Genomic DNA, 17,616 nt, shown 5'->3' with positions numbered 1-17,616 from the left:
AGGAGAGGCAACGATGTGCTGTTGAAAAAGAGCATACATAAGTGACTGAGGTTTGCTAGAGATAATCTCAGCGTGGAGTGAAATATTCTGGAATAATATGCTTTAGACAGATGAGTCAAGGGTGAGGTTACTTGACTGCAATGCCAGATTTGATGGTCAACAGCAACAAGAAACTGCCTTTGAACAGCATACTCTCTTTCCGCGAGGGGGCTGTGGCTTTGAGGCTGTTTTGTTGCTCCAGGTTTTTGGCAGGTTGCTGTTATTGAGTTGAATCGAGAATTCTTGAGCAAAATGGGAAAGATGCTGAACCCCCCAAAAAAAGAGCTTGCGGCCGGACAGTTATCCTTAACACTCAAGTGACCCCACAAACAGAGTGGCTAAAGAATAAGAGATGGAGTTTTGGAAAGGCAAAAAAAGTAAAAAAAATGATTTGAAAAGTCCAATCCGAGACCTAACTGTAGCTGAAATTCTGTGGAGGAACTTGAGGCTGGTTGTATGTGTGCAAGTTACAAGAAATGCTTACATAAAAAAAAAAAAAAAAGTAATTCCCGCAACACCAGGGAGGCATTGAACTGAAGATCAAATATCCATGTGTCCAGATATGTTAAGACAGACCGTCTAACTGAGACAAGGAAAAGAGTCTTAACCAGTCAGTTCCTACTAGCCTTTAAATGATCGTGATTTTTGATGATGCGGTTACAAGAGCACTACACACTGTCACACAGAGGCAGTTATTAGCCCTGTAGGATGGGGAAAAGTCAGGCATGCTTGACATGTGAAAGGCTAAATGTAGTGTGCACATTGTAATCAGTGTAATGTGTTGAAACATCCTCCCAGTGGAAGCACTGTAACACACACAAACACAGGTGGACACGCCAAGCTCCGCTGCTTGGCTTTTCTGGCTGTAGATAATGGGCTGTTATGTGTGTGAGGTTGTGTTTGAAAGAGATATGGGTGTGGGTAATTATACTCTGGGCTCAGTAAGCCTCTATTGGAAGCTCACACCGAGATACGGCTTAAATGAACAAACATTTTAACACAAGACAACCAGTTTTAAACCCGTAAGGATACATTATAATCATAGCTCTCTCTCTGTAACAAACACAAGCATAAATAAAACCATGCCATTTTATTGGGTGGATTATAACCGGCAACGGTGGGTATTATAGGTTTGTGTCAATGTTGACTGAATTCTGTGTCAGACTTTTCCAGACAGAATTTTATACACAGAAGTTTGAGCAAACAGGTAACATTTAGAACTATTTGGAATGATCTGTTTACTTTCACATTCGCAATGAATCTGAGTGTATGCACGTAACACAAAATGTGGATTATCGTTCAGCTGGTCCTGTTCTCCAATGTGTGACCAATGGGTGGCAGCCCAACTCGTTTGTGCTTCATGTTCACCCACAGAGGAAATGTCACAAGATACTGTTCAGTCAAAACACACCGTGTACTGAGCAGTGTTCAGTAGTCCTTGGATTCCCACTCCTCCCCTCTGTAGAGAGAGAGGGAGAGAGAGAGAGAGAGAGAGAGAGAGAGAAAGGATGAGTGAGTGTACATGATTGTGAATTAGAGCGTTCATCAAAGTTGCTCCCTGGTGTCTCCTGTCTGTTGTGGTGTTTATCTGTTTTTCTGTAGATTCTCTGTACTATGCTCTGAAGGAATGTCTTTAGCATGTTACAAATAATTTACCAGATAAGCAGCATTCCTTAAGTGGGAGGAGGGCTTAACAAAAGAAAAAAAAAATCAAATGTTCGCTGGCAATCTCTCATAAGGAAAAAAAAAACAAAACAAAAAAAAACCTTGCGGAGATGAGCAAAAGGCACAGAGTGGATTCTTGGTCATTGTTTTGAGAACAAACTACAGTCTGTTTGAGATAAAATGCCCTCTGGGTTCTCTCGGAGCGTTGATTTTGTTGATCTGTTGATGTCTCCGACTGGAACACAAGTGTGTTCGTTTCCCCAGCGTTTAGGGTAGAGTAGAAGTCTCGTTGTTTGGAGCGCGTTGGGCGGTTGTCCCGGCATTTGATTGCAGCTCCTGCTTGATTGTGATGTATTCTGAAACCAGTGAGACTTGTCAGACACCTTGGACAAAGACATCAGACAAATCAATGAGCACGGTGTACATGCTCTCTCAGCTGCAGCTGATAACGGCAAAAGAACTCCCATGGCAGTTCATTTGATTCCACCACCTCATTCAACCTAAACTGTATATTTAATCAATATTACTACTAGAATTGATGTCATTCTTTTATATCAGCATTTTTATCTGCAAGTTATCAAATTTTTAGAATGTTGTGTCTGTTTTTTATTATGACTACATTTCTAGCTGATTTCTTATTCCTTTGACCTGATTGAATAGCATTAGGATCTTAAGGAAAGTGCTGTAGCTACAGTGGAGGATATGTTTAGGTAAGTAGATAGAGAGGGGTAGACTGCTCTCTCTCTCTCTCTCTCTCTCTCTCTCTCTCTCTCTCTCTCTCTCTCTCTCTCTCTCTCTCTCTCTCTTCTCTCTCTCTCTCTCTCTCTCTCTCTCTCTCTCTCTGTTTACAGCTGAAATCTCGGTCATTGAAGCACTGCAGCGTTGGACGAGCACAAGAGACAAGCAAATCTCACTGTCAGATCTTCTCTAATGTTTATCTTTCTCTCTCCCTCTCCTTCTCTCTCTCTTTCTACCTCTCTTCACCCTCTCGCCCTCTCTCTCCTCTTGTTCTCAGCTGTTTATCTCTGTAAAAGAACAATGCAAAACAAAGCTAGGCTGGAGCTCGCTGATTATGAAGCTGTGAGTCCCGTCTGCTCTTCAGCTATTGTCTTTTTCATACTAATTTTATCATCACTCATTATTGAGTAACATGTCAGCTAACAAATCCAGTCTGAGGGACTTGTTTGACTTAGTAGTTAACAGTGAAGACAGTGTTTCAGCACTGCAGTTGGAGTCCAGATACAAATACTGCAAATGTCTCAGATATGTGAGTAAATATTTCATTGCCCTGAATGTGTGTGTGTGTGTGTGTGTGTGTGCGTGCGTGTGTGCACGCATGTGCCTGTGCATGCATATGTGCGTGTGTATGTGTGTGTTTCAGGAGAGCCTAGCGAGGCTACAGAGGGCCTTTGCTCGGAAATGGGAGTTCATATTTATGCAAGCAGAAGCACAAGCAAAGTAAGACTTAAATTCTTCTGTGGTGTTCTGCTTGATACCAAAGAAAAGTACAGATTTTTTTCTCTGTTGTCCTGCTCAATACTGAAGCAAAATAAGACTGAATTCTTTGTTCTGTGATGTTAGGCTCAATATTAAAGATGTAGCAGTCTTACAGAACTCCACACCAGGTTTTAAATTTGACCGTAATGTGACTTCAACAATAACAGCATTAATATGTTCCGTAATGATAAAGCCAGTTCATTTCTCACTAATAACAGTAAAAAGCCATTCACTGTGTTACAGTGTCGGTTGTTTTCCTTTCTTTAGAGTGGATAAGAAAAGAGACAAAATTGAGAGGAAAATTCTGGACAGTCAGGAGAGAGCGTTTTGGGATGTGCACAGGCCGGTGGTAAGTCAACTTAGCTCAGCTCAGCTTCTGCTCTGTGACTTGCAGAGAAATTTGTGTATTCAAGTCCTGAGTCTTGTCACAGTCTCTTGTCAGTGCTTCATGCACTGAACACGTTCACTGGCCTGAGAGCCTGTCTAAAGCTACCTACTTAACAGTCAAACTATAGTGTTGTGTTGCCTAGCAAAACCTGTCAGTGCACCACTCTCTCTCTCTCTCTCTCTCTCTCTCTCTCTCTCTCTCTCTGTCGGCCTTACTGCCTTGTTGTTTGCTCATTATCACGCAGCAGGAATAAGCGGTCGATGGGGTCTTTGAGGACAGGTCTGTTTGCTCTAGCTGTCACTGCTTACTAAATTACACGCGACACATTCAATTTCAGCACCGAAACACACACAAAGCCACTCACATACACACTCTAAGGAAACCCACGTTATTTACCAAATTATAAGCCAATTTGGAACCCTCCGTGATTTGTGAAATGGAGATGTTCCCCCTGTAACCTGTGCTTATGCCTAACAGATCATTTATGTTGTTGGTAAATCACTCAGCATAGATGGATGAATGAACAGATATTTGGTAAAGACAATAATTCTGGGGATCAGTGTAAAGATGATGGTATTAGTGGTTTTTCCACAGTTTCTAAACACTTAATATTGTAAGAAGGTGACACATGAAAAGTAGAGCAGGTGAGTGTCTCATTATTGGAGTAACAGCGTGTGATACCACTACACAGATTACAGTGGATTTAGTGCATATATGCAAAACAGAGATAGCAAGCACATAATGTAAAGCGACTCTGTATAGGGAATATCAGCATTCAGAAGTGTATGTTTTTTCTTTAGCTGGGTCAGTTTTGACCTGTGGTTGTCTGGCTGTGGTTTACACCTGTAGTAGCCAGCCTGCGGTCTATACCTGAGTTTTCTGGTTCAGGTCTATACATGTCGGGGCCTGGATGTGGTCTATGCCTGAGTAGTCTGGTAGGGGTCTATATGTGTAGGGGCCCTGATGTGGTCTATACCTGAGTAGTCTAGTAGGGGTCTTTACGTGTAGGGGCCCTGATGTGGTCTATACCTGAGTAGTCTGGTAGGGGTCTATACGTGTAGGGGCCTGGATGTGGTCTATACCTGAGTAATCTGGTAGGGGTCTATACCTGACCTATATGTGTAGGTTAGAGTTATGGTAAATGAACTCTTAGAGTTATGGTATTAACAGTCACAGAGAAGTTCTTTTATACCTGAATATGTTCTGCAGTGTTTCTCTGTCTCAGTAATGTGATTTGAGGAAATTGGAAGGGTGTGGCGTTAGTGTGGTGAGGAGGAAATTTTGGAATGGAAACTTTATGGTTAACCATAATGTTTCTACCCCGACTGACATTTCTCTCAGGAGAGGAATGAAAGAGAGGGGTAGGCAAGCACACTTGCGTAATAACAGGCCACAGTTCCTCAAAGTTCAGTCCTTATGCTACATCTGTGTCAGTGGTGGTACATTTAGATGGTTGTACATTTGTTGTTTATCATTTAGCATTACTTTTTTAATACTGCAACCTCTGCCATTATGTTCTCTCTCTCTCTCTCTCTCGCTCTCTCTCTCTCTCTCTGTCTCTCTCTCTCTTTCAAAAACAAGATGCATTTTCAGCTTGTAAATTCTGATGCCATGCCTGTGCAATTAAACCTGGGTAATGATATGAAAATTATTTGCAAACTAGAATTGAAAATGCACATAAAAATAAACTGAGTTTGATGCTTTAATGGAACCCTAATCAAGACATTGTAAATTGCTCATCCATTCATCTATCTGTATGTCTGTCTGGGGGTGGACTTGAAGGATTTTTTTCTGAACATTAGCTGGTTAGTTGTCAGCTCAGCTCACGTCTGTAGAACATTAGAGCTGGTTGCTGGCGGTAGAGGTGGATCCGGGGGCAAACTGGCTGTTTTTTTGTGGTCCCAGGCTGGGGAGAGTGGAGTGTGAGACACAGGCCTTGGGAGTCCTCCACCACTTTAGCACCCAAAGGCTCAATCAACCACCCCACACATCAGTGTCAGTTACACGTCTCGGAGATGAGTCTGTGGTGTCAATTGGAGGAAATGATTACCAGAATATCTTAGGCTTTCGCAATCTCAGAGCTGAAAAAAACCTCCTAACATGCTCATGTCTCATTCTGTGCATTCTGAATTTTATAATATACTTCTGACTATGTATATATATCACTCAGCAGTAAGCAGTAGCCACGGATTCCTAGATGTAATCAAATGTGATCAAATGTATTGACTACAGCACTGTTTGATTTTTACCCGGGTGACTCTGGACTAATTGACTACAACACTGTTTGATTTTGACCTAGGTGACTCTGGACTGATTGACTACAGTACTGTTTGATTTTGACCTGGGTGACTCTGGACTGACTGACTACAACACTGTTTGATTTTGACCTGGGTGACTCTGGACTGACTGACTACAACACTGTTTGATTTTGACCTGGGTGACTCTGGACTGACTGGCTACAACACTGTTTGATTTTGACCTGGGTGACTCTGGACTGACTGACTACAACACTGTTTGATTTTGACCTGGGTGACTCTGGACTGATTGACTACAACACTGTTTGATTTTGACCTGGGTGACTCTGGACTGAGTGCCAGACAGTCCTGTGCTTTCTGAATGGAGGCTAAACATGCAGACTGAGCAGAATAGACTGTCCGTTTCACTCTGCTGTCTGTCTCTGTTTGTGTGACTGTGACGTCTGTCTCTGTGCTGTCCGTCTCTGTGCTGTAGCCTGGCTGTGTTAATACAACAGAAGCAGACATTAAGAAGTCCTCCAGGATGAAGCAGCCTCACAAAACAAGAAAGGTAATCATCGGAAATATGATTCTGAATTAATCTTGATACATTCGCTAATTGATTCAAAGGCGCTTGTTTATCATTTAAGTATTTTTTAGTTATGTCGTTAAGGTGTTTATAGCATCTGGTGATTTCACTCATGATAATATGGTAAAACTGATAACTAAATGATAAAGGTAAGAAAAAAAGCGTGTGTGTGTGTGTAGATTGGTGAAAACATGACACACTTTGGGAGTGTATGATGATTTGTGATGTCCCTCCTCCTGCAGTCAGTGTATGGCTTACAAAACGACATCCGCAGTCACAGCCCCACCCACACCACCGCCCCAGAGGTCAAAGAGCCCACAGAAGAGGAACTACGAGAACAGGTACACACCCAGAACACACACACACACACACACACACACACACACATACAAAACCCACTCATTTCACAACCCCCAAAGTCAAAGAACTCAGAGATGAAGGACTAGAGAAACAGGTACACACTCAAAGACGCATGCACACATACACACACACACACACACACACACACACACACACACACACACACACACAAATGCAGTACATATTGGAAATGTAGAGCTTTTCTTAGTAGAGGAGCAGGTACACACTCAATCACACACACACACAAATTCTGTACTTATTGGAACATAGAGCATTTCTGAGTAAGATCTTTCACCCCACTTGATGTTTTGAATGCCCAGTATCTGTTTCTGTTTTCTGTTCGACGGCAATAATAATAAACATTTGTCTTTGCTAACAATGAGATTTAACTGTTCATAATGTGAATCTAGCTCAGCATGACATGCCTCTGTTATCCTTTATTTAATTCTTATGTAAAAACAGGGACATTAATGTAGAGTGGGACTACACCAATCATACTGGAACTGCTAGTCGCCTGTTTCTATTTCAAGCTGTGAACACAGGGCCATAAAAGCTGTTTATTTATTAATGTTCACACATTTTATTACTATTTATCAGTTCTATTTATATAGATAAAATGAGTTTCTCCTTTATTAAATTCTTAGAGGATTTTAATGCACCTTTGAAAAGTATTGGACTTCAGATATGTAACCAAGCAACCATATGTGAGCATTCTTAGTTTTATCTGTGTTTATTTTACTCAAATGAAATATTTAAACCTTCTGGAAATGTTTTCCCTGACTGAATATCTCAGTTATTAGCACTCTTGCAGTCTGACTGTGTTTTAAAGTTAAATTTTTAACATTTTTTTTTAATTCTTTTTCAGATACAATATTGGCAGACCCAGTTAGACAGACATCGGTTAAAAATGTCAAAAGTTGCTGAAAGGTAAATCCTGGTTTCCTAGTAACTGCTAATTCTCATGATTTTTGTAGTATTGTTCTTTTGTGTGTGTGTGTGCATGTGCACTTTTGTCATGCAATAACTGCATATGTTGTGTTGTGCTGTTGTGTGTCTGTAGTCTCCTGGGCTACACTGAGCAGTACATGGAGTATGACCCATCCCTGACGTCTCCAGAGCCCTCCAACCCCTGGATCTCAGACGACACCACACTCTGGGAGCTGGAGGCCAGGTGAGCCACCATCTGCCACCACCTGCCGTAGGGAGTCCCTCACCGATCCAACTGTGTTAAACTGTGTTTGCTCAGACCAGAGCAGAAACAACTTAATGCCCCTCTCTCTCTCCCTCTCTTTCTCTCCCCCTCTCTCTCTCTCTGCTGTGTGACCAGGGTCGTAAGTTTAAACAGCTCCGTGTTGACAGCTGCCTCTTGAGCAGCATTTGTCTGTTCATGCTGATGTCCTCTCTGGCTCCTGCCCAGAGTTCAGAGTTACACACACACACACACACACACACACACGCAGAGGCCAAAGTCCAGCGCTGTACTAGATGAATAAATATTGTGAGACGAGTATAGGCCTTAAGTAAACGTGGACTCTTAGAGAACAGAGAAAGAGAGAGAGAGAGAGAGAGAGAGAGAGAGACCAGAGGGGACAAAGGATGCTTTGAATTTGTCCTGAATGAGGGTTAAGAATGGAAGCACTAACTTATAGTGAAGTCTTCCACAGACAGTACTGAAAAGGCCTACGTTATGTATTTGGGACATGTGAACTTTGAAATAGTTTGAAGAGAGTTGTTTTTGAATGGACTGTTTTTGAGAACCTGTTGTGTGATGTTGGTACAGTAAGGAGCCGGGACAGCAGAGGGTGAAACGATGGGGCTTCGGTATTGACGAAGTGTTGAAAGACCCCGTGGGCAGAGAGCAGTTCCTGAAGTTTCTGGAATCGGAGTTCAGCTCGGAAAACCTCAGGTAACCTCACACTGACTCGCAAATCATTTTACAGTTGCTCTGGTCTTAATGAAATGAGCTGACGCAGTTTGAATTTATTCAGTTTTAATGACACTCATTAGAGTCAGTGAAGATTACATGAGCTGATTTTTCTCTAATCGAAAAACTTAATGAAAAACAAAACAAACCAAAAAAAAGAGCAAGTGTTTTGATTTTATTATTTTTTCACCAGAACATTATGAAATTCATCATCCGAGTCAATAGATGCAAAGGTTAAGCACTGAGATTAAATCAGCCAAAGCCCCAGTACACCAGTATGTGTCTGTGTGTGGTTAAATCAATATGTATAATTTATTGTAGCTATTTAGCTCCCTCTCCTGGTTAAGAGAAGTACTGTTATTTACATCAAACAGTGGTGAACTCAGAAAGTCATGGTCCTAGAGGAATGACTGGACTAAAACCACTCATAACCCTACCATGGCAAATAGAGCAAAGCTTCTCTAAGCCGCATCTCTGAAATCCCTTGAATTGTAAATGCAGTTATCCCGGTGGGGGCAGGTCGGTGGAATCAATCAATTAAGATTGATGAGAGTTTTAGTAGCTGAGAGTGTCAACTGTTGAGTGTTTCTGTACAGGTTCTGATGTGTGCTGGGTTTCAGTCTAAACATAGTCCTTGCATGTCTATTAACTGTATATCTGTGCAGGTTTTGGCTGGCAGTCCAGGAGCTGAAAAAGAGGCCGATCCGTGAGGTGCCCACTCGTGTACAGGAGATTTGGCAGGAGTTTCTTGCCCCCGGAGCACCCAGCGCCATCAACGTGGACTCCAAGAGCTACGACAAGACCACGCAGAACGTGAAAGACCCTGGGCGTTATGCTTTTGAAGATGCTCAGGTATAAACACGCAGTTTATTTTCATTAGTTCACTGCAGTGTCTCTAAGCGGATAGCCAAAAATCAGGTCTGGTATCAATGTAAAATATTTGAACTGTAGTATGTAACAGAGATGTGACATCAGGATAGTACTGTTGCCAGGTTATAGATGTAGCATCAGGTTGTTAGCATCAGGCTAGAGGACATGAACATCACTGAAAATCGACTCTTCCATTATGACGTTGTGTGGGATACTGAGCTATACCCACACTGTCTTTGTGCTCACAGTCAGTGTATTCATTCTCTTTTAATCCCTCTCTCTCCCTCCCCCTCTCTCTCTCCATCTCTCTCCCTCTAAAGGAGCACATTTATAAATTAATGAAGAGTGATTCCTACAGTCGCTTCATTCGATCCAGTGCCTACCAGGAGCTGTTGCAGGCTAAGAAAAAGGTAAAGCCACTACGCCGATTGGAGACTGCTATCTGATTCTGTGCTTTACACGCTGACCTACAGAAATCTCATATCACATTGCCATACAGAAGTTCTTATGTCACCATGAGGATTGGCTTTTCCACCTTTCAGACTGGCATTTGGCACAAACAATCAGAACAGTGTATCTGTGATGTTACAACCAATCAGAATTTAGTTTGTGTGACTTCACAACCAATGAGAACAGCCCTGAATGACTGGCTTTTCATACTATTAAACTTTAATGCATCACTGCTACATCACAGTCAGGGAGTTCCTCTATTTATTTGTTCATTAATTATCATTGTTTGTTTACACTTTATTTGGTAATTATTTTATTTGATCATGATTTTATTTTGACTGGCCCATTTTTACGTTCCCATCTGTCTTCATTAAGTTACTGCTCTGTCGTTGGCGTTGGCTTTTGTCCTCCTTTCTGCTTGCTTTGTTTGTGTTTTTTTTTTCTTTTCTTTTTCTGTCATTATGTTTGTTAAAGTTTGGAAACACTCTGGATGGCTGGAGTTCTTGTGAGATTTTCATTGGTTGTGGTAAGTGGTGAAGGCAGTGTGTGTGTGTGTGTGTGTGTGTGTGTGTGTGTGTGTGTGTGTTAACAGTGTGCAGGTAAACTGACTCTGTTGCACACAGGAACTGTAACTTACATCAGTTCTTCATTCATCTGTCAAACCCAGGCTGTGGTGAGACGTTCTCCCGTCCCCACGGTGATGTGATTCAGTTCACCCTGAACTTCCCTTGTCATTGTAACACATACACATTACATTTTTCAGACATGTTTGTAAGAAATTTGAGGTATGAAAATCATAAACTTAACTCTGAAATAAAATGATTTCAGTATAGTCATAATTCATGTAACTCCATTAAATATGCCCATCTAAATACACGTCCCTTTGTTTGGGTGTATGTTTCTCTTATGTGAAAAATATCATACTTCCATTCAGGCTAATAAAAAATAAAAAATAATTAGTGCGGATTTGCTACTATGGACTACCCTTATGGTTTTCTTGTGACCCTGTGATCTTATGATCATTTTGCTTCAAATGTGGCTAATGTGTTGATTATGCCCAGTATTCAGGAAGTGTACCCACTGCCCAGTGTTTAGTGTTCAGGAAATGTACCCCAGAACTGACATCTGCCACTTCCTCCTCCATGAGAGACTTGTTTCCTGTTGCCTAATAATAAATGAGTGTCAGAGGAGGTGTAAAATGCTCAAAGAAGTGACCACTGCTTTCAAAACCAAAGTTTGGGAAAGTTCAACAAAGTTGAACTTTCCTGGGGCTTCCTTATTTGGTTTCTGTAACTTACCCATCACTGTCCCATCCTTACTCATATTCTCCTATCTGTGATCCTCTGTAAGCTCAAGCCATTTTTGTTTGAATTTGACAAATGACAACCAGGTCAAACAAAATACTATGATATTTTAGTTGGTGTTTCAGCATCACATCACTCACCTGCTTTAACAAAACAAAGTCTGAGATGGCGTATGCTTACAGAAGATGAGACACATCAAACTGAACGAAGCCTGAAAATGATCCTTTTATTTTCTTTCTCCACAGAAAAGCAAGAACTTATTCTGAAGGGGTGGTGTCCAGGTAAATTTAAATTTATCCTCTCATGTCAGTACATGTATACTACACTGCGGTGTATGTTTTTGTAAATATACATAAACAGGAATTCCTTATTGATATGTTTGCCTCTTTCCTTAATCATTTAATCAAAGATATTTGTGCGCAAATTAATATTTCTTCAGTTTTTTTGTGCTGATGTTATAAATAAGATGTATATTTTTAAGATTTTTGTATCTTGATTCTATCATCTATATTTAAGCTCAGTTTTATGACCTTATTTATATAAAACTTTTATTTTTTGTAACATTTTTTTATTTATTATTAAATTTCTTATAAGTTCTTATAAGTAAAACAGTTTATTTTTAAGGTGTACATTTGCTGACTGCACTGACTCTACCTCACTGTGTCTGTCTTAATTGTGTAGGGGGAAACCACATTTCCATCAATAAGGCGAGGCAGTTATGTTCAGTCATGCTGAGGTCCGGTCACACTTCACACTGGAGGAGGGCCATGTCATGTGTACATTATTGTAATCTACTGTTCACCCCATGGAAGCACGGGGCCGTAGAGCTGATGTTGCATGTCCAAGGAGCTGAGCTATTTCTCTCTCTCTCTCTCTCTCTCTCTCTCTCTCTCTCCCTCCCTCTCTCTTTTTATCATTCTGTTAATTTTTTTTCTGTCACCCTCATCGAGTGGTGAGGCACTTTAGACTTTTGTCACGGACTTGAATTTGTAAATTGCCTCTCAACGTAAACCACTCTCATCTGAATCACTTCCTTAGTTACATATCAGCTATATCTGTCCATCATGAGCAAAAAAATGAATAAATAAGAATAAATAAATCAAATCAAATGTTGGAAAAAAAAAGTTATCCCAAATATAGAATCAATAATAATCTTTATAGGAAAATGTCCTCTCTGTTTGTTTGCGGTAACTGCCATTATAGAAGCACTGTAGTGTGTGTATGTTGTCACATTTGAGTTGCCTTTTTTTGCACTACAAAGTTTAGCACAGATGTCATTGCAGCTGTAAAACCTCATTCTAAAGATGAGAACTTATATCTCAACTTGTGTCTTATGGATTTTGTCAGAAATGCTTTGTTCCTTTCACTTGCATTTATTTTTATACTATGGGTGTGTTCATTTGTTATATGTATCAATTATACATATTTTTGTCGCTTTCTTTTGTAACACAAATGTTTCTGTAAAAAAAGAAAATCCTATAGAAAAATCCTTTATGTTGCAGTGAAAATCCAAAACTTTTTAAAAAAAAGATGATGTTTCAGTTTATCAGGTTCTCAGTTTACCAGGTATTAATTTACCCAACCAGCCAATCAATCGATTTGTCAGCCAAATTAATTAAACAGAAGCCGTGAGACCTGTGTCAAAAATTTATACTAATTCCGTACACACGCGTGTGCACAGACAGACAGACACACACACACACACACACACACACACTAAAACAAAAGCAAAAAACAAACAAATAAAAAAAAAGACATGGAAGTAGGAGTTTATGACCTAACCTTGCATGTACACTAGATGTAAAGGGAGGAATTTTTGAGACCTGTATCTGTGAGCGGGAAGCCGAATGTGTGTTTACAGTATGCTGTAATAAAGAATACCCATGCTAATCTACTGCAGCCATGCCACTGGGGGAAAGCTATAGAAATTTATCTTTGTGAAATAAAGGGGCCAAAACCTCTAATAAGAGAATTGTTCTTGCTGGGGCAAGGAATCTTCATGCCTGCATTACTACTTAATGCTCATTTAATGCAGTATTGGAAGGCTTGAGTTGGGTTTAAGTTTTGTTTTTGTTTTCCGTTTGCCTTTTTGGAAATCTGTTGGAGACCCAAAGAATGGCGTCATGTCCATTTAGATGCAGGTGGTTGTCTGACCCACTCGCTCAGTCTTGGTTGTTGCATTTACAATATAACTCTGTTACTCTGTAAATACATTCCAAATCCAATAAAGAAATGAACACAAGACCTGCACTCTATGTTCTCTACATTAAAAGATAGTAAAATGAAGTCAGAAGAGGCTTGTGAGTGCCTGCCAACAGTTCAGTAACGATATAAAAGTTCGTAAAATGTTTTCAGGTTTAAGTACGCCGTGACCCTAGAACATGGAACAAAATGATGATTACAAATCGATTAGATGAGGAAATAAAAATGATGTTATTCTGACTCCTGCCACCAGGTGGCATACTATAGACTCTATCTGGAGTTATGTGATAGGACCTCAGTGCGTGGTAAGTCTATCAACAATATTAAGAGAAACATACGTGTTTACAAGCGCTCCTGTTATTTAAATGGCATGTGTATCACAAACATAAATATGGGAGGATCTAATAGTTTAGTCATGGTATGGTTTTCGCCTAAGCGATAGGAATTTGGGACTAATTCACGAATTTAGAGCTACATATGAGGTGTACCTACCTAAAGGGTACATTGTATAGGTGTACAGTCAAAGCCATCTGCTACCCCGTCCGCCCAGTGGTCAGTTTTTGACCACAGGATCGCAAAATGCTGACAGCAAGGTATTTTGGTAGCAGACGACTGTAACACAGCAGTGGCACGTGGTGGCATGATAGTGGGGTCTACCAGTGTGTACAGCAGCGTTTCTAGAGTTTTTACAAGCGTCAGTCATTTTTGGTTTGTGAATGGTCCACCACCCAAAAACGTCCAGCCAACAGCGGTTCTGTGGTCAGGAACTGACCATTGACGCGGGTCTACAGGATGGCTAACCAAAGTCTCTTACGGTACACCTTCAAGGCGTATCTATTACGAATTTCTAATACAGTTGCGGGTGAGTGAATATTATTGATATATTTTTTTCTTGGTTTAACAGAAAATAAACGGTAAAGAGGCACCGCGCTCCAGGAGATGGCGCTAAAGAGCAAGCAGCGAAAGCAGAGAGGCGAGGAACGTAAAGTGGGAAGGGGCCCATTTAAGAGCCACACGGTGGTATAGATAGTACCGCACGAAACTGGACATCTTTCACTTCTTTCCATTTACTTTAGTTGGTGATCTGGACCTTAATGAGCAAGTACTTCTACCATGCATATTGATATGTTTACGCAGAGACATAAACTTTATTAATTAGAATACTTTAAAATACATTTGCAACGAAGTACAACACTTTTGAAAGTATGGAATTCTTGCTCTGACGTGGGCATTAAAATGAAAGATGACCAGCCGAATATAAAACTGTGTATGCTTATGCAAGTATAGCGTTAATTAAACTGTAAATATTCTAAAGTAGGTGTCAAAAAGTCAATATACTTAAAATTTGCCTGAAAAAAAAAGCCAGGAACTAAATCATAGTTTAAAAAGCACTGTCCATTACACTGAACTATTCTTGTATGCACTCTCACTGTTTTCCGTTCGTATCACAAGAGTTTCTCTCAGTTGAGATGATGAAGAGATCTTGAATTTAGCCATTTAAGTGGCTGCTTGGCAACAGGTTTTTGTGGGAATGAGTTTTTTCATTCCCTGAGCTCTTGTAATCAGCTGTTAAAATCTCATTGATGATTGATGGACCTTGTGTAAGTTTCTCATTTTCTCATATTTTCCTGTGGTCATTTGAAAGATTTCTAAAATCTTTTGTAAACTTGGCTTTCCTTAGCAATTCAACTGTTCTTTTAAGGACACAGGAGCCTCTTAATGTCTTTATCATCAGAAACTATTTGGCATTCTACCTTAAACTGAGATCATAGCAGTGGATTAGGACACAAACACATTTGTCTTCTCCTCTTCTCTGGACGACATAGACTTGCACTCTGCTGTGTGCTAGGGTCCCAACTGCGTGAGGAAGGGCTAGGTAAGTGTGTGTGTGTGAGTGTGTGTGTGAGTGAGTGAGTGTAGTCCTGTAACAATGTAAGAGGGGGAATGAAGGGCGAGGGAGGGAGAGGGGGAGTGTACAGAGAGAGAGAGAGAGAGGGAGAGAGTTAGTTGGTGTGATTTGTTTGGTGATCAGAACCAATAGAAATCCTTCTCAGTGATAACATCCACATGCGGGCGCCACAAAGAGGCAGAAACGTAGACGGCAAGCAGACACAGAGTTCAAACAGAGCCGAGCCGGACAGACGCACAGACGCACACGCTGCTCCGAGACAGATAGAGAGAGAGAGGGAGGGAGAGAGACGCGCAGAGGACACATAGAGAGACGCAGAGTCTGAGAAGGTCATCTTCCATGGGCAGCCTTAACACCACAACTGCTCCATCTCCAGGATCCCTCACATTGCTCCGCTCACCCTGACCTGGGCTGGAATACAAACACCACCTACACACACGCACACACACACGGGAAGACTGGACACTGCACGAGAGAGGTAACCAACAACCGGGCATTACACCTGAACACATTTTCCTCTACATCACGTCATTTATTCCATAATATATTACCATCAGCAATAACACATTCTGGTCTGTGACTTTTGACATTTTTACATCCTCATTAACAGTAACTTTATTAGAATCATGTTCATGATTCACTCCATCAGCTGTAGGTTTTTCTAATTCATATCCTCAGTTCTATATGAAACATGTTTCTTCTATCAGGCAGTGATGTATCAGTAGCTTAACACGAATGATATAGCATTCAATTACAGTTATGGTCCTTTTTTTTCATTTGAGGGGATCTGGTCATTTAGTCACTCGTGTTTCTTTTTCTCACTAATGAAACTCAGAATCTTGGTCTGATGAATCCAACTGGTCTTGTTAGTTTTACTGGTGGCTGACTGTGTACTCTTCACTGATCACTCCAATGCGTTTCATATCTGAAAATGTGAAGTTAATTCAATCCAGGTGGGAAAGTTATTGAAAAAGATGAAACAATTCGATTAGCAATACTGTAAAGAACCAAATTTGGTGTTTCAACCACATCTGTTTACCTTCATTTATATATTGTCCATCCTTTTTTCTCTATCATATTAGGACATTTAGTACACATTGGCTGAGTAGAACAGAATTGTTTTGGAGAGTTGATTTGTATAGTTTTCCTGTCCTGAGATGTCGTTTGGTTTGTTGTTGGTGTGTGTGTGTATGTGTGTAGGGGTGTGTGTTCAGAGGGCGAAAGGGGTTAATGATCTGATTAATGATTTTTTGTCGGGTTGGAGACTGCGGCACCTTGCACTGTTAGCTTGCTGGGTAAAGAGGATTTGGAGGCAAATCTGCGCTTTTGATTCTGTTTTCATCAAGTGTCACCCGCCCCTCTGCCGCTCACAAAAGCATTTGGTTTTCTCATCGGCAGAATGAGAGAGTAACGCATGAGGATATCGAATGTTACTGCGTGTTATATAAATTGTCCAAACCTGTCCAAATATCATGATTTATTAGATTTATAAAAGACACAGTGACTCTAAAAATTCCACTTCTGTTTTTCTCTGAACATAAAATAAACTTACAAACTTACATAAAATCAGCTGTAAATAAAATATGTAAAACAAACAAAAGACAAAAAATCGAAAGGGAGGGTGATTCATCAGAGGACAAAATGTTATTTCAAACATGGAAAAAAAAGTAGTCAGGCTTTTTTTTTTTTTCCCTTTATGAGCGTTCTGTTCTACTTTTCTATGAGTGTCAGAGTGGGGAAGTGTGTGGCTTGGTTTATCAGACATTACCCTAAGTCTGATAAGACTAATCTCTAGAACAAATTCACCACGAAAACCACATCAAATTCCCTGGCCATAACACATCTGGTTTAAAGTTGGGTGAGAGAAGGGGGCAGCCGCGGTGGAGCGCAGGCACACTGCGTTCAGCATGTGCGGACAGAGGAGGTGGGATTTGGGCAGCTAATGCTGGGGTCTTAGAGCCGTGATTAGAGCTGTGTTGCTGGTGTTACAGTTAATGAAAAGTCTTAAAGTGCTGTCAGGGTGCCAACTCCAGAAGCTTTCACAGGTCTTTACGTCTTTCTAAAACACGCTGGACCAAGGCCTTTCTGTCAATTTCACTATATTGAATTTGGAGAATGGAGCCTTTTTTTCCCCCTGGTACTATTAAAAACACACAGACACACACACACCCACACCCACACACAC

At 40.7% G+C, this 17,616-nt stretch overlaps 1 protein-coding gene across 1 annotated transcript in view; it reads left to right on the top strand.

Moving 5' to 3' along the window:
* The window catches only part of rgs7b (regulator of G protein signaling 7b), a 48,712-nt gene extending 35,186 nt beyond the window's left edge, over window positions 1–13,526 (top strand). Inside the window, exons 7-18 of the mRNA XM_030773233.1 lie at window positions 2,720–2,784; window positions 3,086–3,162; window positions 3,469–3,550; window positions 6,320–6,394; window positions 6,655–6,753; window positions 7,638–7,699; window positions 7,833–7,943; window positions 8,553–8,678; window positions 9,362–9,548; window positions 9,887–9,976; window positions 11,566–11,601; window positions 12,002–13,526. Coding sequence (XP_030629093.1) covers window positions 2,720–2,784; window positions 3,086–3,162; window positions 3,469–3,550; window positions 6,320–6,394; window positions 6,655–6,753; window positions 7,638–7,699; window positions 7,833–7,943; window positions 8,553–8,678; window positions 9,362–9,548; window positions 9,887–9,976; window positions 11,566–11,586 — 995 coding nt within the window. The 3' untranslated portion in view covers window positions 11,587–11,601; window positions 12,002–13,526. The remainder of the gene's footprint in view (window positions 1–2,719; window positions 2,785–3,085; window positions 3,163–3,468; window positions 3,551–6,319; window positions 6,395–6,654; window positions 6,754–7,637; window positions 7,700–7,832; window positions 7,944–8,552; window positions 8,679–9,361; window positions 9,549–9,886; window positions 9,977–11,565; window positions 11,602–12,001) is intronic.
* The last annotated feature ends 4,090 nt before the right edge of the window (window positions 13,527–17,616 follow it).

Source organism: Chanos chanos, chromosome 5, assembly GCF_902362185.1.
Source record: "Chanos chanos chromosome 5, fChaCha1.1, whole genome shotgun sequence".
NCBI lineage: Eukaryota > Metazoa > Chordata > Actinopteri > Gonorynchiformes > Chanidae > Chanos > Chanos chanos.
This window is presented reverse-complemented; position numbering and strand designations above follow the sequence as displayed.